At 50.5% G+C, this 26592-nt stretch overlaps 1 protein-coding gene across 5 annotated transcripts in view; it reads right to left on the reverse strand.

The window, feature by feature from the left end:
* The window catches only part of SEPTIN11 (septin 11), a 46805-nt gene that overhangs the window by 5551 nt on the left and 14662 nt on the right, over positions 1-26592 (reverse strand). For 2 of the 5 annotated variants that reach the window (XR_005627488.1, XM_039709482.1), the window contains exons 2-9: positions 18521-18635; positions 16291-16486; positions 15091-15277; positions 13248-13409; positions 11547-11643; positions 10471-10639; positions 7139-7271; positions 6507-6694 (exon numbers count right to left, since the gene is read on the reverse strand). Coding sequence is in view for 4 of the 5 variants with exons in the window: in XM_039709482.1 (XP_039565416.1) it covers positions 6507-6694; positions 7139-7271; positions 10471-10639; positions 11547-11643; positions 13248-13409; positions 15091-15277; positions 16291-16486; positions 18521-18635 (1247 nt within the window). In the remaining variant the exon portion in view is untranslated. The other 3 variants (XM_039709480.1, XM_039709483.1, XM_039709479.1) reach the window with 3 other exon arrangements.

The raw sequence follows: 26592 nt of genomic DNA on the forward strand, positions 1-26592 counted from the left end.
GAAATGAAAAAGTGAGGATGGTGGGGAACAAAGGAGGAACAACATTTTAATATCGGTCATGGGGGAGGCGTCACACACGTCAAATCTGGCCTGAGCTGCCCGGGACACCAGCTAGGGTGGGGAACAAGCTCAGGGCCACCACAAAAAGTGACTGACAAACACCAGCACGAACCTACAGAGGCACAGAACAACCTGTGGGGAGGCTGAGGCTGACAGGTGACCCTCCTGTCACCCTGCCACAGAAAGGCAACAGCAAACAGCACAGAGGCCACGCGAAGACCAAAGCTTTGGGTAAAAATATATTTCCTCTCCCCGCTTCGAGTATTGGCACTATGTGGATCTGCAGCCTGAAGCATATACAAGAAATAACTGAGCTTATGCTAGAAGGTTATTATTCCATCTGTAATTCAAAAACTGAAATATTTTCACATCAAATAAAGTGACAATATCTAACAGATGCATACATATCATTTGCATTAACACTGTATGTAGGTTACACAATTGTTTAGTTACAAACATGGGTTATTTTCCAATAGCAAGGTAATAAAGTCCTACATCTATGGTTTAAGGCAATCAGGATATTAAAAATACAAGATTTCTACCGCTGTTCACAGCTTTGTTTCCCGTGAATGAAAAAAACCCTTCATATTTGCAGAGCTCTGTGCTGGCACACGCTGGTGTCACACCTGCACATGCAGCTCGGGCCCTGGGAGAAGGGACACGGAAGGGGACTGGAGTCACACGGACACATCTGATGTGGTCACACACAAAAAGACATTTCCATCTGCACTCGGACGGCGTGGGAGAAGCACAGGAGAGCTGCCTGCAGAACCATGGGTCCTGTTTAACAGGGACGTCCTTCCAGGGAGGCACGCAGCTCCCTGCTGGGGTTCCAAGCTGTCGGAAGCACGCAGGGGGGGTGACAGGAGTGGCAGCTCTCCAGCTGGAGAGCAGCCCGGGGTGGTGCCAGCGCCTGCTTTCCCCTGTGGCTCCTGGAGTGCCACAGGAGGTGCAACTCAAGATGATGCATTTCACAACCACCAGCTCCAAGGGCACCTTCCTACTCACTGCCCTCCCTGGAAGGAGCTGTGTGATGCCCAGAAGGTTCTGGGGGAACAAGCCCTTTACCAATATCCTGCTCTCCCACTGCCTGCCAGACCCACGTGTGCCCCCTCTCTACAGAGCCCCTCGCAGACACCTGGATTGTTTCTGCTTATCCATTCTGGGATATGCTTCATGCCCTGGGAACACCACCATCCCAGAAAAAGCACATTTCAGCGTGCTTTCCTGCTCCCCTGTATTAGCCTAAGGACTGAAATCCACCTTGTGAGGAACATGCAGTTTTTAGAGGAGTTTTAGCTTGGAGCATCTCCCAGAAAAGCACAGCTGCTCTCCTGTCAGGAGCGAGGCAGGAAGGGTCAGTCTCTTCCTGCTGTACTTGCATGCAGAGGTGAAAGCACATCCAGCCACACCTGAGTGTATCATTCACTCCATGCACATCAGGGGCTACTGGGAAAAAAGGCACGGGGAAAGGAAAAGGCAACAAGAGCAGCAGGAACAAGCTAAACATGGCCCAGGGGTTCAAGATGGGGAAAAAAGTAATTTCCATCTCCTTCGGCACAAAAACCAAAACAATACCTTTGACATCTTCAAGTTTGTGGTTTATTCCCAGTTTCTCCAACACAGCTGGTTTTCTGCTGGAGAAAAGCTCAACCAAAAATACACTAATGCACTTGACCACAGCTTTCTGTCAAAAAGGAAAAGCTCAACTCAGCTGATTTCCCCTGCTAAACATCCCTTGAAGGGCTGTTAAATGAAGCAGGAGAAATAAATGTTAAAATTAAGTTTTCTACTTGGCACAAAACACTGGTAATTAAAAAGATGACATGCACAGAGGCAGCTGAAGCAAAGCATATTGCCACGAGCACTCGGTGATGGGCATGTGATGTGACTGTAAAAAAACTCATGCAAACAACTCAAACTTCTTCCTTCATAACTCAAGATTTCAAAGCTGGGTTTGCCAGAAGCCACAAGAACCAGAATTTCACTTTTCCAACTAACCCTGCAGCAAACTCATTTAACCTGATGAAAAGTGCATAGTTGGCAGCTCCAGGAGGGGGAAAAAACCAAACCCAAACAACAACAACCAAAAAAATAATAATTTTAAAAACAACTTAATCTAAAAAAAAATAAATTTGTAAAAAAATAATTCAAAGGGCAACTGCTTTATTTCCAGCTTAATTATCAATTTCTGCTGTCTGTCCAAGACATGGTTCATAGATATCCTTTTCCCAAAGCCATGTTTAAGTGATGAGGCTTAAAAAGCAAGACAACCCATAAGCTAACCTCCAAGCACTTCCCAATCCAACACCTGAGGAAAAAAGTGATTAAAAGCAGTGGGAATTCTGCCTTTTCTTTTTTCCCTAGAGAAAGTCCATCCAGAAGCAGGCAAACAGCTGTGGAGGGAGACTCAGGTAGGAAGAGTTTTGTGTAAGAAGGCTTTAAAGAGACTGCCTAGCTAGGAGCAGAGCAAGTGCTGGCTGTGCAGAGGAAGAAATCCAGGAGTTGGGGGGTAAGCACGGCTTGCCACTCCTTGGGAAGGAAGGGAATGACTGTGTCTGAAAGCAATGGCATGGAAAAAAACCACTTTAAACAGCCCCACTTCCATGTGTGCTGGCCAGAGAGCAGGGCCTGGCTTATCCTACACCTCCTAGGGATACCTGAATGGGACATTGTTCCTGCTGCAGGAGGGCTTGGGGGCACTGCAGAGACTGTGTGTCCAGGCACCTTCTCTCCCCTGACCTGGAATTCTGGATCCCACATGCTCCTGGAAGCTCCAAGAGGATGCTGAAGGCTCTACCTTCCCCCTGCCCAGGCATTTGATTCCATGAGGGCTGATTTTAAGGGAGGCTCCAAAGGTTTGAGGCAAGTAGTGCAGGGAGAGCAGTGCTGGGAATGGTCCTTCCCCGAGGCAGCCACGGAGCTGCTCTGCTGAGCTGGAAGGGAGGCTGGAAAACCAGGCCAGCACAGAACAGGAACTAACACAAATTTATCATGCAAATGTCACGGCATGCAAGGTCAGTTACACTTGGTTATCTACACACACCCCCCTCCCTCTCCCCGGCAGGGACTGGGGCTGCTGAAGGCATCAGCTCCTGCAGGAACGTGGCTCAGGCTGGCTGGGACATTCCTACAACACTCATTCCTGGGGCTCCCACTGCACAGCCAGCAGCACTGAGGACACCTGAGCCAGCCAACACCTGAGCTGCTGGCTCTTGGTTCAGACTGGGGGCCAAAAATAATTGACTGCTGATGGTTTTGGTGAGAAAAATGCACGGTGTCATCATGAGGACTCGTCCCTCCACCCACCCCTGAACTTCCACTTGCACACAGTCCTGCACCCAATCCCTCCTCCTTCTTGTTCCCACTATGTTATTAGATGAGTTAATAGTTATTCATGTTAAAAAATGGAAAAAAAATATAAAAAGAAAACAGATGGCAGAGACACATTACTGCAAAAGCAGGTGAATGCAGGAACATCCTTGGCTCGACAGGCTTTATGTGAAGCTTGCACTGCAAGTTAAAAAAACAGAACAAAAAACAAAAAAGTTAGCACTAACAGAACTCAAAATGCAAAATAAAAAAATAAAGAAAGCCAGGAGAGCCGACACCAGCAACCCGCTCCGGTGGGTGGGCATGCAGATGGATCATGGAATTACAAAGAAATTCAACCTCAAGGCTGGGCTCTACTCTAGCCTATGACAAACAGAAGTGAAAAGAAAAACTGTGGGGACAGAACTAGTGACCAACCAACCCTGTCAGCTGGCCCAGGTTACAGCCTGTCACCACAGAGCTTGGTGGCTTCAGGGCTCCTTTGTTCCCAGCTTGGGGTACTTCCCACGGGCATCCCTGCAGGAGGCAGCTCAGGCATCTCACACCTGGACACCAGGATGCCCCCAGGCGTGCTCAGACCCTTCAGGCACCACCAAACCCCTCTTTTTACAGGGTGCTGGGCCAGGCCCTGCCATGGGTGTTGCAGCTCAGGGATGCTTTGGGACCAGGCACACTGGACTGGAAACTTAAGTGGAAGGGAAACTGGGAAAAAAAAAAAAAAGTTTTACACTTGGCTTTCAGAAGCAGCTTTTAATAAACGGAGCCAGAAGCCAAACAGATGGTGCTGGCTCCTGGGGGGCTGTGGATGAGCAGCAGCACAACGGCACATGCTGAGGCAGGCTGCTTGCCTCTCCCCCTGGCTCTGCTGCCAGGAGCTCTCCCCACACGGGGCAGGTTGGAAGCAGAGTCCCCTACAGCAGGGGCTCAGCCCCACGTCCACCCAAGTGCCAGAGTCTGCTCTGCAGCCACCCCCTTCAGTGCCTGGGGGACACGGGTGTCAGGCCAGAGCCCCAAACTTTTTAGATAAAGAGCACAAGCTAGAGAATTTTTGGAGGAATAGTGTGGAAATCAGGAAGGCCAAGCTCTCCCTCATGGAGTCAGGCAAGCAGCAGATTTCACCCTGAGCCTTCCCTCTGATGTGCACAGCACAGTGGAAAGTGTTGTCCGAACTGGAGAAATCTGATCCCACCTTGAGAAAATAAAGCATTTCCATGAATTACTTTGTGAGGAGGCTGTAAGGGTTGGGCATGGCAAGGCTTTCCTCTGGCAACTGCACAAGAAGCACCACAGGCCACGGCAGCAGAGAGAGAGGTTGGAAGCCTTAACTGTACAAACTGCAGCTCCACATTAGAGTGCAAGGAGAAACTGAAAGCCTTTAGAAAACCAAGATGAGCCACAAGGCAGGAGCATCAGCACTTCCCTTGAAAGCCTCTGTTAGTAACTCTGACACTAGAGAGCACCTGCAGCAGGTACAGCACCTGGCGTGGAGCGACACAAAGGACACACTAAAACACGGGCATGTTCCTCCAGGCTGGATTTCTGTGAATGCAGCAGCAAAGCAGAACCTGCGTTTGTCACGGTCGCTGGGAACAGCCCTGTCCCACCTACGAGGCTGGAACCAAACAGGAGCTCACACTGACCACCCAGAGGGACAGAACTCCCCAGACCGTTCTGTGCTGCACCGCTCCTACAGCTAAGAGACAAAAACATCTGACTGCACAGTTCTCAAAAATATTAGCCTACCAACTCCGAGATAAGGAAAAGGGTCTTCAAAACTTCCTATTCTTTTTAGGGAACGCATCACCGTCTCTGAGCTCTCAGGTGAGAGCAGATGAGTGTCCCGGCTGTCTGCAGAAGGGGGTTTCAGCTTGCCTGGGCCTTGGCTGCCAACACTGGCTGGCTCCAGTGCTCAGCCCGCCACCCCTGGGTCTGGTCCTTAAGGATTTCTCCCCAAGCAGTGCTCCATGCACCCCAGCAGGGCCCAGGGCCACGTCCTCAGCCAGCACCGAGCAGCAGGGCTCCATAGGAGCTACATCAATTTACAGCAGCTGAGGAACCAGCCCCAGGCCCTCGCACCTGGCCCTGGCCACGCAGCCAGGGTGACAGCTGCAAACCCCAGTGCATCTGCTGCACAGCTCGGGCCAGGCTGCAGCTCCCGGGCTGGCACAGCAGACACAAGGGGCCGAGGCACAGCCCTGCTCTTCCACCCGTGTTACTCTAAGGAACACTCCCTTCTCTCTCGGGCAGGGAAGGCAGCGTGGAACTGTCATTTTTGTGTGTGGGGTAACCAGGTGGTTTCCAGTGAGATTTGCTGCAGCCCCAGCTTTCCCAAAGGCAGGTACCAACTAAGCACCCTTAGCACAGGTGACTCACTAAGGGCTTGCATGAGCACCGTCTCACTAGGAATGGAAAAAGCCAGGGGAGGGCAAAGGATCACACTCCTAGGACACAAATACAAAATAGTAAAAAACAGTGCCATGATCTGGACTAAAAGGTAAGGGTTTCTTAGCTTATTAAGTCAACTTGATACAACCACAAACGCCATTTAACTGCAATTATGGTACCGTAGTAGTTTGTTTTTCTAAAAAAATACAAAACCAAAGCTTCTTGTCTTTAAAGCAAGCTTCCAAGCCATCACTTTTGGCACTAGCATTCCCCATGTAAAAATAACATGGTGGTTTTGGTTTCTAATTTACTTCTACTTACAGCTATAACCTTAAGGAATGGGAACTGGACACTACTGGAGAAAGAAAGGATGGGTAGCAACTCCCTTAATGCTTCTGGCTCAGGCAGATAATTCTGAGTCCAGAACATCCCACGGTTCCAGAAGATGCTGAACAGATCACAAATCAAAACTCCACCATCCAATTGCTCTCCCACACCAGTCAGACTTGAAGATAAAATTTGAAGGTAGTCTTCTAGAGAAAAATTAATATCATGTCCCTGGCCCACCCTTTAGAAAAAAAAAATATTTTATTTGATCAGGCTGAGAAAAAGCCTGTTTCCAGTCTGGTAATGGGGAAAAGCAAATACAGACATGCAGCAAGAAAGAAAAAAACAACCTCCCAAACTTGCAACAAACCCTACAAAGGGTGTGGGTGACATCCGCTTACTTTTTCTTGTCCTTGTCTTTCTTGGTTTGTTGAGAACCTGCCTGCTGAGCCTGTGACTGTAATAGCTGAGCTGCTGCCTTCTTCTTTTGAAAGTTGTTGAGCTCTTCCTCAAGTTCCTTCTTTTTCTCTTCCACCTTTTTCTTCTCTTCTTGGTGAGTCCTCTTTAGATGGTCAAACTTTTCGTGAAGCTGCCAGGACAGAGACAGTGAGAACAGGCTGGGAAGAGAGGAAGGAATGCTCCACCCCGATTCACTGGCAATGATGCCCCAGGTGTTCCTGCTGGCACCGAGGCCTCCCTGCACTGCCTGCATGCCATCAGCCTTGTCCCCAGCCCGCCTGACTCGTGAGAAAAGCCCTGCAGGTAACACTCACCAGCACACACAGAGCTGGAATTCCCATTGTCGAAGGAACCCAGCAGGCCTCTGGACACTTCCACACCTCCCATATTCCATCCCTCAGTGTTTAGTGGACTCTATCAGGCTTGTGCAGAGCAAGGGAACACGGGCACTAGGGCTGTACTCTTGTCTGCACCCCTGCAGCAGCCCATGCTCCTCCAGGAGAGCAGCTCCCTGCCCCAGCAGGACATTTTCTGTACCAGCCCTGCCCCAAGCCCTCAGTCACAATATACTCACATCCTTCTCTGCTTCCTTCAGCTCTGCTTCCTTCTCCTTCACTCGCATGACAAACATCTGCCTCATTTCGTCCTCCTTCTTCTGGAGTTCTCCCAGGAATTCGTTCCTCTTTGCTTCGTACGTCTCCTGGAGGCTGTTAAAAGCGCACAAAACCCAGTCAGAGCAGCGTTTAAGCACAGCCAGGAGCTCCCAGCCTTTGGAGACCGTAGCACTTGGGTTGTCCTGTCACAAAGCAGGGTCAGAGGCTCCAGCAGAGGCAGCATCAGCTCCGTGAACGCCATCCCAGCTTGCTAGGTGGCAGCAGTGGGAGGCGAGCGGAAAGGACAGCCGAGCTCCCTGCTCAGCGTCCCGGGCATCACTCGGCAGGCAGGGTGGCTGTCCTGGAGGAGAAGCAGCCTCTACCCAAGTGCCTGCACCAATCCCCGATGCCCACGGGGCCGGTGATCCCTCGGAGCCACACCACCTCCCTTCTGCCTCTGTTGGTGCCAAGCCTCTGCATTCCAAAGGCGAGGTTTGTGCAGCAGACCCGGGTGAAATCCGCCCCCGTGTAGCTCATTAGGCACGACATTGACATTGAGCAGAACTCATTTTCACTGCTCATGGCTAACAGAGTCACATCAGGGGCTTGATTTGGATAAATCCGTCCTGGGAGACCTCCCTTTCTCCTTTGCAAACTAACAGCAGCCTTCCCGCTCCAAATAACCACATCACTGGATTGCTTCATCCCCCCTTTACTCCTTGGCATTCCTTCATTTCCCCAGCACTCAGATAGGCAGTGAAGATTTGGGACACAAAACACGTTGTCTGTGTCCCTCTGAGATTCTAAAAGTCCCTTAGGAATTCTGGATGCCAAATTCCTCTTTTGTTTTATTCCTTAAATGGATTTGGATAGCCCAGCCATAATGATAGTGTGGGAATGATAACTATTTCCCCCAAGAGGTTTTTCTCTGGAAAAGCATTTTTTAAATGAAAACTCCACTGAAGTCACACAGACACATTGCATCCGTGTGCCTAAGGAACATATTAACAGCTGAGCCAGAGGAACATTTTAATTCCAATAAAGTCAAGAGTTTACTTTTCCTCACAGTGTTGGGGGCTTGGATGGCTTTTTTACTGGTTGGAGTTTTTTAAGGGGATGAAATATTGAGCTGGGGAACACAACTTGTCAGATAATCCCAAGCCTTGTGTTTAACTCTGCTAATTAATAGGCACTTCAGTTACTTCCTAAAATACCCTCCAGACAGGATGCCCAGAGCTGTTCTGGCACAGCAGTGGCCGCCCCAGAGAAATCACACCATTCCACATGACCACACCAGCTTCCTACACATGGAAGCAAAAATACTGATTCTAAAAACAACAAAAATCCTTCCGTGGGAGAGCAGGGCAAGAGCTATCTTTGGATTTTGAGCTCCATGCAGAACCAGACCCCTCACAGCATGCAGACTTCAGGAGACTCAAAACATGTCCCTAAAATTCAGTGTTGGATTTAACGCTCTGACTGTGGACATTGAAGTTTAAACTCCCAAGCCCTTGTGAAGGATGTGGCAAAGCCCGAGGGCAGGTGAGCCTTTGCTGCTCAGCGAGCACAAACTGAATCTGCAATTAGTGCCACGCTGTCCTAGGGAGCAGCAGAGCCTCACAGAGCCAAAGCTCTGCACACAGCTCACTGCATCCTGGACTGCAAACCACTTCGTCCAGAGCTCACTTCCAAAAAAACACCATGCCAGGTGATGGGCAAGCAGGAAAACCCTGGCAGGAGTGAGAGGGGCAGGGGCTTCCTGTTAAATTGTCCCAGGTTCAAAGCTTCATTCTCTGCCGCAGTGACTAACTTCCAGAGGAGCCAAGTTCTCAGAGAAACTGGCCTGGCAACTCCCAGGCTGCATGTGAAAAAAACAATTACAGCCCTAAGGAATAACAGTCCAAACCAACTGGGATCCCTGCAGCTTCTCACAGGCAAAGATGACAAGGGAATTGGCTTTTAAGTACACAAACATATGAACCTAAACTACGAGAGTAACTTGATTTCCCAACACACCCCCACACCCTGGCAAATAATATTATTTGAAAAAGGAGTATTTTGAACAGCTCAACCAGAGCAGCAAAGGAATCCAGCCCACAACACACACAGGACAGCAGAAGGGTCTCTATGCACAGAGACCCCACTTCATGGAGCTGACACATGTTGGGATCTTGGTGCTCCCTCCCAACCTCCTGCAGCCTGGCCAAGCAAGGTGGAGGTCTCAGACACCACCAGTGCCCCTTTTCCACACCTCACAGAAGTCCCTACACAGCACCAATGGTTTGCTGGGACCTCCTGCCCTGCTCTTCCCTGAGATTTGCCAAAGTCCCACTGCTCCTGGCTGATGCAAGCTGGCTGTAGGGCAGCAGTTCCTGTGGCTCCTGGGGCCAAGATGCAGGGAGAAGCATCCTTTTGATCCCTGAGCTCAGAGAGAATGTCTCCCTCGTTTCAGATATGCATCAGCCTCGGCCAAACAGCTTGGGATCATAGGTTTTGTTTGTTTATTGGAGGGAAAAGGCACCCAGAGTGAACTGCTCTGAACTAGCACGTACCAGATGGAGAAATTCTGTACATTTTCATTTCCTTTCTACTTATAGCTTGGTCAAAAGAGGCCTCGTGTACAGGAAGCAATGGAAATTCCTCAGATTCCTCCAAAGGAAGGGCTGAGCCCATCTTAAGCCATTGCTCTCCAGAAAGGAAATCCAATAAAGCTTCACACTTGGGCTTAGTAACAGAACTGGGCTTGACTGATTCCAGCCGAGTTCCTGCTGCAGAAGAAGTGCAGCTGCATCAACTCATCAAGTCAGAAACAAGACCCCAAACCAATGCCAGCCCCTGACACACACTGGTGCACTGGAATTCTGATTGCCTTCCCCGGGAGGCAGAGAGGAACCTGGGACTCTGAGGCAGGGGGGGCAATTACCGGGGAAAAGCTGGGGAGGAATGGGAAACAGGAAACGAAGGGAGAAAACAAACACCCCCTCCCAAATTCTCACACAGCTGCTGTCCCTGGCTAACGGCTTGGGCTGCAGACCAATAAAGCTGTCTGACAGAATGGACTATGTGCTCAGTAATCAGCCAAACCTCAGGCATGAGACTGTGGCACCCTCTTCACAGCTCACCTTGGACCAGCTGTGAAGAGCTCCAGGGGGGTCAAAACATCATTTACCCCACCATGTCCCCAGTGCATGGGCCACCTTCCTGTCACACGGACACGGCTGCACTGCTCCTGCCCGGAATTTCAGGCAGCCCTGAGCAGCAGCAGGGCAAGCAGGCTGCAGAGCAGAGCAGTGCCTGGGCTGCACGTCCCTACCTGAAAGGCTTGCTGTCGGGATCCGTGTCCTTGAAGCCCATCTCCTCCAGCTTGCAGCGCCTGTACAGCTCGTAGTGCCGGGTGTGCGTCTGCTCCCGCAAGTCCTCCATGTTCACTCGGATCAGCATCTCCCGCAGCTTCACAAAGTCGCAGTGGTTTTCGTTTTCAACTGCAAAAATGACAATATGCACAGAGAGAACATGAAACCCGGGATCTGGGCCCCAGCGTAGCAAACCTCAGAGCTCCTCAGGCACACGAGCACAGCTCCAAGCCAGCCTGCACCAAAATGCCTTGCTGAGCTGGGGCTGAAGCCATCCCACGCCAGAAGGGCCCGAGTTCCAGGCCTGCACTGGATTTGCAATGCCCATCTGCCACAGGGCTCCCACCTCCCCATTGATTTTGGCACCAGAGGTGATGATCCATTTGCTCACAGGATTTCACTTCCCACCCAAACCCACTCGAAATCCTAGCACTCACAGGGGCTCACACAGGCAAAGCCTAAAGTGGATCTCCGACTATCTGGTCCTAGTTTTCTGGGAACAGCAAGATCCCAGAAGGATACAGGTCTAAGTCCAAGACCTCCCACACACATGAGCTTCTTTCCTAACTGTTTGTCCCTGTACCATCCTTGGTAAGCACAGCTGAAGTCTCTGAAGCTGCTTCAGGGTCAGCTGGTATTACTGAGAAACCAGAGAGTTGTGCAGAACTGCACTGTGAGTGCTCCCCTGTGGCTTCCTGGGCCCTTCTCCAACGGGATACACAACCAAAGCCACCAGGAGACCATCACCATCTCAGTCCTGTACTTCTCAGTGCTGGCTGGAAAGCAAGGATCAGCTCTGGATTTTTGGCAGCTTCAGTAAAGCCTGGGCTGCAAACAGTGCCATGGCCAAACTCTGCCCTCCTGCAGGACGGAGCTTTTGGCTGCACATCCAGATGTGTGCGCTGGGATCTAAGCTGAGCTATCTCCAGACAGATTTTGGTAAAGGCCATCCAGAGATGGAAGTAACAGAACTGGTTATTCTTGGATCAGAAGGGGATAGGATGAGAAGGCCTGGCTTGTGCCCTTGGTAACGTACCCTGCACGACACCCCAGGGGTACTGCCTGGCTTTTGCCATCTTGTTGCCAATCTTCACTTCCTCAGTGCTGCCAACCACGGCAAAAGGGAGGTGGACCTACAAAAGGAAAGGGACAATGAGCCTGGGGATTTCCTTTGCTGCCTTGCCAGAAATTGTTTCTCAAGAAAGCTGTTTACTGGGGCAGCTCTGCTAAATTTAAGTTGTTTAAACTCCTTTGCAATTCATCTGGTATTCCAGGAAGATCAACAGGACAATCTGGATGAAAAACCTGATCAGACTTAAAGCCCAGAATTCTGAAGTCCTAAAAATACAAGATATGTACATTATTTTCCATTTCATTACAATGCACTACTGTCTTAAGCACGGGCCAAGTCTTACAAAGTGGAACTGAATTCAAACACCAAGAAAAAAGAACCGTGAAACAATAAAAAGGAAAACTACACACTACATCCTCTCGAGGAAGGCAAAATTCAGGGGGATTTTGCTGCTACAAAGAACTGCTAATGCTTCCTCTTACACAGGGCAAAGCTGTGAGCGAGGGGAAGAGTGGAGCTGACCCAGCCCTGGGCTGACACTGAGTCATGGAGCTCTGCTCCGTCCAGGTCTCTCCGTGGGTGTGGTGGCGACAGTCTGGGATCTGCTCCCAGAAGTGTGGCTGCTGCCAGGAGGGAGCTCACCTCAGCTGCCAGCCCAGCCCAGCGGAACTCTCCCTGCCTTGACAGCACCCAAAGGGGCTGGGTGCAAGCTCTGGGACGGGAGCTGCCTCAGCCATGCTGTGGTCACAGGCTGGGTGGGAGGGGACAACGGCAGGGCAGAGGACACGGGATTATCTGGCAAACGGGTTTCCCAGCAGCCAGGCTGCACCTGAGGAAGGCAGAGCACTGCACACAAAGCACCCTGGTAGTGCCACATGACTTCCCTATGCCAGCTTCTCCCTGCTCAAATCAGCAAGAGAAGCAATAAGGAGCTTTGCAGAGGGTCTAACATTCAGCTGGATGAGATGATTGCCCATCTACAAGCCCTTGAGCAGCAAAACTCACAACAGCCTTCAAGAAGCAAGGAAACGGCTTAATCTGACTGCACTTGCTTTAGGACTGGCACATCCTCTTGGGGCCAATCAACACCTCACTGCCAGCAGCCCTGAGCTCAGATTCTTCCCTCTGCAACCCGAGTCAGGCCCATGGCAAAGAGCTGCTTCCGTTGGTAACCCCCACTAAAATGTTAGGTCCAGTCTGGCCCTGAGTGCCCTCAACTCCCACCCCTAGAGGCAGGGAAGGAGGTGAAAGCCAGAGCTGCTGATGGGCTGCAGAGTGCTGGAACATTAGTGCGGTGCCCCCTCCCAGCGGAAACCGAAACAAAGGCAGCAGCAAATGAATCACCCCCACAAAGCAGCAAGTGGTCGTTTGGGACAGGAAAGCCAAACCTCAGCTCTCTGCCCTGACCACACTGGGCCCCTGCCTCCCATCCTCTTCCTTTCCTGACGGGAATACTGCAACAGGGGAAGGATGTGAGAACTGCGACGAGGGAGAAGTGTTTGTCACAAGGAAACCTATCAGACCAGGTATTGCCAGCCCCCAAAAGCCTTCTGGCCAGGCTGACGTCCGTGCTTAAATTGCAGTTTTAAAGCCAAGCAAGACCCAGCACGGCCATCAGGGACAGGCCCAGGCAAGGCAAGGACATGCACCCCCCAGATAACATACACTCATGGTGGCGTTGATCTCTGCCACCGTCTCCTCATCGGTGGGGAACTGGTAGATCTGGACGCCGTTGCTGACCAGCTCGCTCATGATTTTGCTCTTGAACTTGTGCAGCTCATTCTTTGCGATGGTGTCAGCCTTGGCAATGATGGGGATGATGTTCACCTGCAAGACAGGACAGCACTTCTGCATACGGGACCGCACAGGTTGTGTCTCTGGGAGAGGACAGAGCAGGACATGCAGTGACAGCCCTAAAGTGACACCAGCCAGCACCCCCAGCAGATGAACTTCCCTGGGGCTGCTGCCAGCAGCACCACCTCAGGCAGGATTTCCAGGCAGCAGTGATGATGGCCTTAGAAAGAAGTCAAATGCAATTTGGCAACATGCTATTTCCTGTCCTGTCATGCTCCCCTCCTCATCCGAATTGGCTGGACAGGAAATGTTGTCACAGATTATTATGAGCTACTCCAAAAAAAAATAAAAAAGGAAACCAACATCTCAGCACATCCTCTAGTACCACAGCTGGCTGGATTTCTGCAGGAGCAAAGCCATGCTCAGAAAACAGTCTATCACAGACCCCAGCTTGGGGAGTGTCACCAGGGACACTGGAGGGGCAGCAGAGCTGCTGTCACCCCACAGGAGGTGGAAGCAGATGGTGCCTATCCAACCCAGGGACACACAGGACAGGGGCTGGCAGTGACACAGGCACACTTCCCCCACCTGTGTGCCCTCATGTGCCCCCAGACACTGCTGCACTGCAGGACCAGGGTTCACTCCTCCCTGCACAGCTCCGAGATGAAAGATGAGTTACTCTCTTCTCTAGACAGGCTGTTGGCAAGGATAAAGATCCTGCCTTCTTTCCCTGTCTCCTCCCTTCAGAGGGACAGTTTTTGCTTTTGATCTTGCAGGTTTGCTTTTCCCTGTAACAGCAGACAGAACCTGTACTGAGGATAACAGTAATATCGACCTATATGGAGGGATTTTAACTACAGTACTTGAAAATCCTCTTCTATTACATCACTTAATTCTGTTTGGAGCTATTAAATCCCTCTTGGCCAAAAGACAAAACAGGAATGTCAATTAGATCACTTGGGATAAATCTCCATAACCTTATTTTCAGTTGAGGAAGGCAAGGAACTTTTCCTATCACCACATAAAACCCAATCGATTGGCCTCTCTAGGAAACAAAGAGCCACTGTCATCATTGATATCGTGCAGAATCAGGATCCAATCAGCCAAGAGGTGCACAGTGGACTGATTTAAACTGCTTCATCATGATGGAAATGAGCACAGAGAAGGCCCAGTTTAGCTATTCAGGCTCTATATTTGTACCTCAGTTATTTTTCCTAGAAGAAAGGCAATCTCCTTTGAACTATGGTTTAAACCAAGCCCATGAGGGTACTTGGAAGAGCAGATGCCAAGTAACATATGTATTTCAGATTCTTGTTTATGACATTACAGCTAGAACACCACTACATTCACCATAGCAGATCAAATCACTGCTTTTGTCTAGCTGGATGTGGTCAGAGCAAGCAGACACAGCACCTCCCTTTGTTTTTACTGGTTAGAAAGATGACATGAACTGTCTTTATTGACTTTAAAGATGAGCTGGGGAGCACATGGCCAAGCTCCCCACCTGAGGTAAAGCTGGAAAACAGCAGGAGTCCAAACCCTCAATAAATCTCTGCAGCATGTGAAGCAGAATAATGAGCCATTGTAGCAGCTTGCCCCAGGTACACTTCTCACACTTTTTGTCCGCAGCTCTCCACCACTAAACCCAAACATGATTTTCCTGAGCAGATGGGGAGATAATGAAAGCACTACAGGTGACCCAGGCAGCCAGTACCTTACTGTCAAGCTTCTTCATGGTGACCAAGTCCAGGGACTTGAGCGAGTGTCCGGTGGGAGCGATGAAGTAGAGGCAGGCGTGGATCCGCGTGTCGTGGTAGTTGAACAGGGACCGCTTGATCTTCAGCTCTTCCTGCAGGTAGGCTTCGAACTGCGCGTCGATGTACTCCACGATGGGCTTGTAGCTGGGGAGACAGGGCACAGAGAAACCAGGGAATTGGCTGCTGCGACCACACGGGCCACTGATGGACACTCAGGAGCTCTGCATGGCACAGGACAAGCGCTGCTCTCAGGACCCTCCCCACCAACCTACAGTCCCTCTTCACAAGGGTGCCTTTCCACCGGGTGCACAGGCAAAGCACAACAGACACGACAGGTGCACAGACAGAAACCACACAAGACTGCTACCCTGAAGAACAACACCTTAGGCAGTCTCTCCACTTCAAGTCTGAGCTGCTGCTCTGCCATCTCACTGAAAATCATCTAACAAAAAAATTTAAACATTAAATCACGACCTACCCCCTAGCTGGTCCAAAATCTCATCATCTTAAAAGATGGGGAGTCACAAGGTACAAGGAACTTTTCAGGAACTAAAGCCTATGAGCAAAGCTCAGAAGACAACTGCATAATTCATAGACTTTGATAGGACCATTTTCATGGAGGAAAAAGCAGCTCAGTAGTAGTGTAGTGTAACATGTCCTTATTCAAATTAACTGTTTGTGCTTCTGCAAAGAAAACTGTTCCATGTGTTTCCCCTCCACCAAGGGCAGCTTCATGGACATCACTAGGTGTGTCTATAAAACGACTGCTGCTCTGGTTTCTTGGCTTATGGAAACTGTCTCCAACCATGAGACACTGAAAACCTCAGAGACGTGCAAGGAAAGCAGTAAGGCCTCACCATGGGTGAAATATTAGAGCAAGCCCCATAAAAAAAGCAGAGCAAAGGAGGACTGTGAAGACTCAAACTGGAGGAGAGAGCTAATTGCACCCACCACAGCCATATGTGCCAGGACACAACACAGCAGGAGAAGGAAAGCTCCCCCTAAGCCCTGCTGCTCTGGGCCTGCCCACAGGGCTAGGCAGGAGCAGCATCTGGGACTGGGAAACACCCCCAGAACCTGCTGCCCACGGAAGGAGACCCTAGAGACCTCGGAGGGCAGCAGCACCGGGATTTCTGTCCCGGCAGACCTTGGATTACCTGTCATCCTTGTTGATCTGGTCTCCAAAGCCCACGGTGTCCACGATGGTCAGCTTCAGGCGCACGTTGCTCTCCTGGAGCTCGTAGCTCCGCGCTTTCAACCTGACGCCGGGCTCGTTGTGCGTGGCGGGCTCGCTCTCGAACTTGGTGTTGAACAGAGTGTCCATCAGCGTCGATTTGCCGATGCCGGTTTCACCTGAGCACACAGAGGTGACACAAGTGTCAGGGCAGGGCTGCTGCTCTCCCCTGCCTCTCTGTCTGGCACCTTCCCCAGGTTAAGGCGTTGCTCCACTTGGGTAGCAGTGGAATTAGGCTACATGCACATTGCTAAGCAAGATAATCCCTGCGGGAACAGATGTCTTCAGAGACAGTCCCCATCTTTACCACTGCCCCAGGACTGACCCCAGAACTTTCTTCATGGTAGCAAGTTGTAAACTCTCTCAACTCCAAGTCTGATCTCCCCGATTTTGTTTCAGCCTTGTTAAGGCAGTTTTGTTGTCTCAAGAAGATCATCCAAAACCCATAGTGCAACTTAAGACAATAAAAATCTGAGACAGAGAAATATATACGGAGTTCTTAAAAAAAAAAGGCACACTGCTTATATACCAACTTTTTAAACTATTACAGTTTCACTTATCCCCAGTGCAAGTAGTAACATGGATGAAAGCATTAGCTTAAATGCCATTTTTCAGTCAAAACTGTTTGTTTAGCAATTACACTCTCAAGCAGCTATTGCTACCCATGCTGTGAGCAGGGGTGGGCTGAGGCAACTCACACGGAAAGCCAAGTCCCAAACTGATGGCACAGACCGCCTGTGGCTGAAACTGCAAATTTTAGGGAGCTCCTGATGTGAACTGCTGCTTTCTATGCCAGATAGGCTCTGCAGCATTTTACATCCCAATTAGAAGTCTCACATTACAACACTGAAGTTAATTCTGTCCTCCCTCAAATCACAATTTTAAACAGTAATTTTTTTCAAGGCTGAGATTTCTGTTCCTTGGCCAGCTGCAGCAGTTTGTGTGAAACTTTAATATGGGGTGAAAAATCAGTGGATAGGCACATCTCACAAGGAAAAAAGAGGTGGATCAAATTGCTAATGGAGACACATTAAGTCACGCTAAGAAAGGCATATTTACTTCAAGAGAGAAAGGCAATTAATTTATGCCATTTTGATCAAAGAGCTGCCTGCTAATCAGGCTGTTCCCTGCTGGATTTAAATGGTTTCATGCTGCTTCGAGAGTCACGTGAGGGCTGGGAGCTCGAGTGTGCAGAAGTACAGCTACTCTCTTATCTCCTCCTTTCACACACAAAGCTACAGGGAGGAGACGAGTTTGCTAGATTTCTTTTCAGGCAGCTCACAGAAATTCTCAATTTGCTGTAGAAAAATCACAGTCAGAGGGTTGTGGAGTTTTGTCCAGCTAATTAATGTAACTAATTAGGAGGGACAATACTCCCCTCTTGGAGGCTTAAATGAACAATGAATGGAAAGATGATGTTTGCAGCCTGCATTGCCAAGCTAAGAGAAAAACCCAGCAGTTTTGTCCCTTTACAGAACCAGATTCTGGGTTCACTGACAGGCCAAAGCTGGCTTGGCTCACAGCTCCCTGGGGCTGAGCAATGGATTTCCAACTGCGGAGGATCCACAGAGTACCAAGCCAGCAGCTACCTCCCCAGAGCCAAGAGAAGATACTGCCTCCTCATATTTTACCCTCTGAACAATTTGGGAAAAGTAACTCAGACTATTAAACCAACTTCCAGATTAAATAGAGCAGAGGACAGGTGACAAGCTTTGTTCTCCAGTACATCATTTGGAGACTAAAAATGGCACCGTTTCTAAGTGGAGAAAGTAAGAATGTAAGGATACAGGCAAACCCTGTAAGGGAAGGAATGCAATTTGGTGAGAAACAGCCTCCACAGCCAATCCAGAGAAAAGCAGATTTAAGTTAGTATCCTTTTAAAAATACATTTAGTTCCCAAGTTCACTCACTTTCCTTACGGGCAGCCTTTGGGGAAAGCAGAACCACTGGATGACCACATTTTAACAGCAAGCAATTGCCATGCTCTGACTCAGGGGACAGGGCAGAGAAAGGGGAAAGAGGAACACCGGATTTCACCATGGAGCTGCTCTGGGAAGACGAGCACAGTCAGCAGTGGCTCAGCCCTGCCCTGGGCAGGGAGAGAAGGTGTGAGTGTGGGGCTGTGCCCCCTGAGGGCCCAGCAGGTGACCTACCCACGCACAGGATGTTGAAGCAGAAGCCCTGTGACGTTGACTTGTTGACCAGCTGGTCCGGGAGGCTGTCGAAGCCCACGTGGCCGGACAGGGACAGGTTCCTGAGGTCATCGTTCTGTGAGATCAGGAGAAAAGCACTCAGCAGGGGAGCAACACCCCTGGCAGGGCAGAGGTCCCGTCAGAATTGAGCTAAGGACACAGAGGATTTCACGATGCAGGATCCCTGCCTTGGGTGTCCCTCCCAAAGGCGCTCTCTCCTTTTCCTTCTATCCATCTCCGCTGTGGGGCTCAGGAGCTAAAATGTCCCCAAGCCCCAGGCAGGCAAACGCCACCACGCTGGTCTGTGCCTGTCACCAATAAACCATGATTCTTGACCAATCTGCCACACCCAAATGCTGTTTCTGAGGCCCCAGCATCCCATATCCCTAGAATTAACCCTAGGATTATTTTGGCAGACACCTGGAAAAGAGAGTGAAACTCAGGCAGAGCTGCGAGGTGACCAGTTCCTGTTCAATTGGTGAAGCAGCTCAGGCTGCCTCCTCCGTGTCCACTGCACAGCTACACAGCAGAAACCAGCCAACCTTCCACTTCAGAACTTCCCCAGCAGCATGGGAAACTCCCCAAACTGCCCAGTGAGGCTGGCTCTCTCAAGAAGCATACTGAGGAGTGACACAGGTTGTGATATGGCCCTGCTTGCAGCTCCAAAAGCTATTCCTGACACACACCTGTGTAGGCAAGCCGAGAGCCAAGGTGGTGCTTTCCTTGGCTCAGTGTGCCAAAGGGAAGGAGCAGCTCTCAGCCTTGCTCTACAAGGGAAATGCCAACATTCTAGCCCTTTCCCTGCAACCCTTCAGCATGGCCACAGCAGGACACAGCTCAGAAAGCAGCTGTGCCACTAGAGCCAGCTAGAGCTCTTCCCAGCTTTTCCAGGCTTTGACAGGAAGGGAATAAAACGAGCACGCTGCTCTGCCACGCCTTGGTTTACAAATAACCTCATCTGACACAAGGTGAGGAAGCAGGGCACCATTCCCAGCGTTTCCTGTGTGACCTACAGAGCCTGGTGCTGCCTGTGCATGTCCTGAGCAGGAAAAGAAGCCAGGCCAGGCAGCCCAGAGGTGCCAGTCACCCCTCGTGACCCACTCTCCTCCTCAGCTGCTCAAGCTGACAACATCCAACACCCAAAAGCTGCTCTGTGGAGGGCAAGACAGCAGCACAGACCTTGCAGAGGGGAGGTTGGACACAACCCCCAGAGTGTGTTTGAGTCCTTCCCACAGCAGCTGTATGGCAATCCACAGAGGCTTGGAAAAGCAAGGCAGCCCAGTTACCTCCTGCCAGGCAAGTCACGGTTATGCCAAGGTCCCAGGTAAAACAAGCAAACAAAACAATCCCACAAACTTGGTACACCTGGAGCAGCTCTGCTGTTACTTCACAACATGTTTCTCCTGAAGTTTGTTGTCCTTAATTTGGAACCCTTCTCCAAACCCACACCCTTCCAATGCAGTCACTCCCCCAAGGCCACAATAAATTGCAGTTAAACCAGGCTGAGGCTGCCCACAAAGATGCTGGCAAGCACCAGCTTCTTTCCACAAAGAAGTGGGTTTTGGACCAGACAAAGACAACTCTTTGGTTGTTAAGAATCAAAAGCAGAGGAGGACTTCCCACTCTCTGCACAATTGCTGAGCAGCTCCACTTCCCTCCTTAAAACACCATGGACCAGCCACCAACTGCAGGGAGAAATGAGACACATTTGGGCTGAGTGTCCATGAAAATAAACTCAGATCTAAAGAAATACAAAAAGTCCCTGAGAAAAGTGACATCTCCAAGTGAAAGATGTCTCAGTCTGTGCCAGGTGTCTGGGCAAAGGGCTCCTTTCTGCCATGCTGGCACACAGAGCCTGGCACCTGTGCTAGACACCTGAGCCTTCTCTCACCATCTAAACCAGGCTTGTCCATAGCTAAATGCCAATCCACCAGTCTGTTCACCTCCATCCCTCTGTGTGCAGCTCACCTGGAGCTTCTGTGGTGTGGTGATGATGAGTAAGAGATGCCACCTCCTTCACTCAGGCTGGGTATAGAATAACCACCCAGAAAGACCATCACCTTGTGATTTCCCTGGAGAAGGCCCTGGGACCAATGTATTACATGAATAGGTTAAATTAAATATTTGTAACATGAGTATTTCTAAAGAAACCGGTGGGCTTGGGTTTATGATCAAGTGAAGGGAGCTCAGAGCAGATCCCAGAAAGCAAAAAGTGCCCATGACTCACAGGCTTCACACAAAGTGGTGGGTGTTGAACATCCCTCAGCACAGCACCAGTATCTCTCTCCCTGACATATTTTGGGAAAGCAAGTACTGCCTCATCATCAGTTGCTCAGCAGGAAGAGGAGTTAGACTCATCTCTTGCATCTGTGTCAGTTATTTTTGCTGCAGACCTTCTCTGGTTAATTCCCCTCCCCTTGCCTTTTTTTTTTCCCTGCAATTGGCAAACATCAACAATGGAATAAACAAAAACTATCTCTGCACTTTGCAATGCCAAGTATTTTTCACAGGCTGTGCTGCACAACAGGAGTCAAGAGTAGCCTGATATCTGCTCAAAACATCAAAACCCTTGTGAAAAGATCTGAGGCCTGAGGCACAGGCAGAGATGAAACACAAACCCCAGCATCCACCTCCCTCAGTGTTCCCAGGATGCAGCGCATCTCCCTGAGCAGACACGGAAAATAGCTGCAGTTCTGCACGAGGCCCGCAGACACACATTCTGGAGGAGGCAAGAGAGCCAAAAGTACTACATTTCTAAACCTCTCCTCCACACACAAACAAAGCCAGCTCTGCAGCATGCAGATGCCCTTGGAAAGCTGCAGCCAGGCCTCTGCTCTTGCTTTCACCCCCCTTCAACAGGATGCACAAGGAAAGGAAGCCTCTGCTGGAGAGCAACAAGCCTGATTGCTCAGGCTATCAGCAGCAGAGCAGGCAAGTGAGTCACGCTTTGGGTCTGTAACAGCAAGGGGATGCTAAGTCAGATGGCCCTGCCTCTCCAGCTGTGAAATGCCAGGAGAAGCTCCCGAGCACTCAGGGGCTGGGTGTGATCCCAGCTGAGTCACCCCACTGGGAGCTGGGCACCTCGGGCTGACATGGCTCCTGCTCCACCACAGAGCCTCCGTGTGCACCAAGCAGCCAGGGGAATGCTGCAAGCATGGATTTATTCCTCCTGCCACACGGCTCCTCTTCCAGAGGAAGCCAGCAGTGCTGCTCAGGTGCTTCAGCCCGAGTGGAAAGGCACCTCATCATCCTGCCTCACTGCTGTCTTCACAAGCACATGCCTCAAATGAACAGAGCTCAGCACAACTCCTCCCTTTGCCCAGCACTGCACCTCAACAACCTGCAGGACTGAAACAGCTTCTCAGGAGTCACTCACAGCTGCCTTGGTAAACACAGACAAGTGGCAGTGTCTCAGGTACTGACCTCTTAGAAGCACACTCCTTTAGTGTGTCACTGTCACTTGTGATTTCCCTGGAGAAGGCCCTGTCACTGCTTGGCAAGCACCTCTCCTTGCTCCCAGCTTCAGGATCCATGGACAAGATGAGCATGGGTAAAACTGCAGCTCCAGAGACTCCTGCAGAGATCAGCCAGTTTGCACCAGATGTGCTGCTAGACTTGGGTTCTCACACACCAGAGAGCCTGAGACATCCCAAAAGCAATCTGTTTTTTTAAACTCTTCCTCAAGGCAGTCACGTCTCCTGTACTGAACCCTACATTACAGGGCATGGTTCCCCTCCCTCTCCCCATACCATCCATGAGCAGGAAGCAATTCTGAACAGCCAGAGCTATGTGCTAACCCCTACAAAAACTAAGGAGTGACATGAACAAATAAATGCCTGTTTATCGGGAAAGAAGCTGATCACTTGACTTCTTTGCAGAGAGCCCTACAAGGCGTCCCACAGTCGATATTTCTTGGATCAACTACGATCTCAGAGCTGCTGTTATCACAGCTGCTGGCTTTAACTGCATCAGGGGAAGGGAAGGGGTAAGTTAAGCAGAGACAGGCCCCCAGAGGCACAGCAACTACTACCCACCATCACTTTATATAAAGAGATTGATTGTCAGGCACTCACATCCCACCGCTCTTCATTTTAAGGGGGTAAAAAAGCCTTGCAAAAGACAAGAATGGGTTTGCAGCCTCAGAACCCTGTCAAGGCTCTTTCAGATCTCTTTCTTCACACATAGCTCCTGGTGGTAATGGTTTCACAGGTCAAGCAATGCTGTAATGGATGCTTTGCGGCAAACAGTGGGTTTGGCTGGACAGGAATCAGTGAAGCTCTATAAAACAATTCAGCTGATGAGGCACGTGCAAGGAGAGTCAGCTCATTCCCCCCAAGCCACAACAGCTTGGCAGAGCCAGCAGGAATGAAGAGGAAGTTTTTCTCCTCCCTGGAGTCTGTGTGTGGATGGGGAGCTGGAGATAAAGGTGGGTCCCATGTCATTCCTGCAGAGGCAGCACAAAGCAGAGCTGAGTGCTTCTGCTTCCAGAAGTGACTAGCAGCTGACTGGAAACAAAGCAAATTGCTCCTCTCCTAGGCAGGAAAAAAACCCCACTTCCAAAAGGCCAAGGAGAGAGTTCCACAAGGGCATTTACTGTCCCAGTCCCCAGTCTGCTGTCCTTGCTCAGGACTTAACTGTGATGGTGGCTATTCCCCAATCCAAGCCCCTTTTGCTTTAAGGCTGCTGGCAAAACATTCCCCTTGGGCCCCTCCCAGCCCACTGCTGCTGGCGGCTGGGGGTCAACTTCACACGGCCTCCCAAGAGTTAAAGAAAACAAAAACCAGCCTCAAATTCAAGAGGGGAAAAAAAGCTGGTATGCAAAATATTGAGCTCAACCCCAAATATGAAGCAAGTGTTTAGTTATTTGAGGCCACACGACTTAGGAGGCACCTTTAAGAAATTCTAAAAGCTTTTATTATTGTCAGCAGCTCAGACCAGCAACATTTTTGACTCATTACTAGGTCAAATCATCTTAGATGCTGCATCCAAAGCCAGGGACCTCAGGGATAGTTTAGTCTGCTCAGATAGAAAAGCAGCTCCAGCGAGAGCACAGAAGCAGAGTAGTCTGGAGAAGACAGATCTATCCCCCTTCCCAGAGTTAAACCCAAGAGCTGATATCCCCGCCAGCAGGGTGCCAAGTATTCCCAGTGCCTTTGCCAGAGCCAAGCTCCCTGCTCCTAGTAACAGCACCCATAATTCCGCTTCCCTTCCTTGCACAGGGTTAAGAGATGGCCAAACCCTTAACTGTTGGACAAATGGATTTATGAATAGTATGGGGAGAACATGGGAAGCAAGAGCAACTCCCTTCCCTTCCTAGGCGTGCAGGGATGCCAGAAGAAAAGGGCTGATAGCAATCAATCAGTTAATCAGTTCAGAAAGAGAGGAAAGACTTCTTTGGCTGTTGTTTCAGGGTAAGATAACCATCAGTGTCACCAGCACAGGAGGGGGAGTTCCTGGCTCCACACTGCTGCTGGCTGGCTGCAGGCTCGGGCAAATGTCTGCACAAGCTACTCAAGTCTGGGAGGTCCTTGGCTGTTTTTCTTCCCCCTCGCTTTCTTCTTCCCCCCTTTTCTCTCAACAGGGAGGGCAGACCCCTGTGGAAGGCATGCTCTCATTCTGTACATTAATGTGTCAGTCAAGGCATGAAGATCTGTGCCTCCCTCCCCGCCACCAGCCCACCAGTGACTCACTGCTGCAGCTATTGTCCCTGAGGGATGGACTGCAGGAAACCATCTTGATCTTCCTGGATAAAAGCTGGCACCAGCTGCAGCTGCCTAGGGACACACAGCTCCTCACCAGTCCCCTGCCCCAGCCCTCCAGCAACATCTACCACAACAGCAAGGAGCCAGGTCTCCACTGCCAGGAACAGGGAATGCTGTCAGCAGAGCTATGCCACGGTTGACTCCCATGCTCATTAAACAGGGAGGTCACAGGAAATACAAAAAGGCTATCCCTGAATATACTGGACTTTCCTTTTAATCCCCAAGAATCAGGATAGCAGAAAATATTATTTTGTGGAAGAAAGGCTGGAAGCAACTTGACCAACTGAGCATGGGGAAGGGCAGGTGTGGGACTTGTGCTGCCCCCGCTTGCAGAAAACACTCCTATAAAATAAAAAACACTCCATAAAATCTCATGTGAATGTGGAGCCTGCAGCCAGAGGAGAGCAAGCAAGGGGTTCCCCTGAGCAGATGCTTCCAGAGACTTGGATGATGCTGGACATGCTTCCAATGGCATGGGGAATGGTTATTCCATGGGAGTGACGCTCTCTGCAGGGCTGTCCCCCACACACGAAGGGCAGAATGACAGAGGAGCAGGCATCACAAGCTGGCCCTGCTTAGGCACAGCCCACACACACAGAGCCAGCGTGCCCCAAGCTCGCCCAGCACGGATGCCACGGGGCTGGGAAGCACAAGGACAGGCTGCCCGGGGAAGCCAGGGGAGCTGCTTACATTGGCGAGCTGCTGGAACTCGGGGAAAAGGATACAGTTGCATTCTTCTGGAAAGAGGGAAGTCAGCAAAATCTGACAATTCAGGAGGGGGGGCACAGAGTAGGAAAGAGCATTTGTCTTCAGGCTAAATGTTTGGCTAAAGGTCAGCACAAGCTCAGAGCACTCCCTTCCATGTATGCCAAGAACTGACATAAAAGACATTTTCCTCCATAGGTTTCCAAAAACCACGGACCTTTCTATTTGGAGGCAAAGTGACTAATGCTTCTAACAGCCCCTGATGTCACAAACTGCTAACCAGCAAAAGAAAAAAAAAAAAAAAAGCTGGACTTTGGGGATGATAAGGACCATATGTGCATTCCAGCAAGGCTTGTAAACTCACTGAAGGGGAGGGGGGGGGAAAGGAGAGAGGAAGGAAGGGGGAAAAAAACCCATAATGTGACAAACAAGAATGAAGACCATCCAAAGGCAGAGCCCAATGAGAACCAGATGCTCTCGGCTTCTCTGGCCAATCTCTCTCCTGCCAGGAGGACAACGTGCAACATTCCCTCTCTGCCCGCCTGTGCGAGGCTGAGGGAATAAAATGGGAGCTGCAGCTCCTGCCAGCTGCCCACGCTGCTCTGCTCCCGCTTCAGAAGGCGGCACACAGTTTATTTATTATTATTGCAGTTCCCCTGTCCTGTGCCTGCTGCAGTGCCACACGCAGGGCAAGGCAAACCCAGCCCTTGGAGCATCCCCACCCTTCCCTCAGCCAGGCACAGTGCAGAGAGCTCCTTCACCAGAGCCCTGAAATGCTGCACAGTGACAACACCCAAGTCGGGCTGTGACTGCAGACACCAGCCAGGACCAGGGAAGGCCCAGTTTTGGCTAGGCTTGAGAACTTGCCACCTTTAGAGTTAAGAACAACTCCCATGGAAGGACAGAAGCCAGCTGGGACACAGCAGGAAGGCATGTTGCTATGTGGCCATCAGAAATACTGCTCTCTCCTTCTGTGAGAGAGAACTGTCAAAGTTCTTCGCCCTTTTCCAGCCCTTCTGGCTGCACAGTGCCACACCACCACAGATACAGATACAGCCCAGCAGAGAGGGAAAACCCAACAGCCATTTCCTTCTGTATTTCACTGTCAGGCACTTAAAATAGCCTTGGAACAGCTGCACCACGGGCCATTAAGTCATTGGATCTATACTTCGCTCCAAGTAGCAGGCACAGCCCGACACAGAGGGAAGGGTGATACACGAACTCGGCAAGATTCCAGTTACACCCCCAGAGAGGGGGGAGATAGCTGGGACACTGCCCCCAGGCACAAAAAGGCAGAATTAAGACAAACCCGGCGACAGAGCATCTGAACCCATTGCCAGGTCTTCCTGCAACCTCCCCCAGGCTCCCACCAACTCCAGTGCAGTTAGGGCTGTGAACACAACCAGAGCAGAAGAGGAATTTTGAGAAAGGAAGGCAGCCCAAAGGGCTTGCTTACAAAGCTGTAACAAGGCAGCACTGTTCCAATACCTGACTCATTAAGAGCCCCTGGGACACAAAAAGCAGCAGCTTTCCTTGAGGTGGCGAAGGCACAGCCCAGCAGGGCTA

This window comes from Passer montanus, unplaced genomic scaffold (assembly GCF_014805655.1).
Source record: "Passer montanus isolate IOZ18808 unplaced genomic scaffold, ASM1480565v1 scaffold210, whole genome shotgun sequence".
In the NCBI taxonomy this organism is placed as follows: Eukaryota; Metazoa; Chordata; class Aves; order Passeriformes; family Passeridae; genus Passer; species Passer montanus.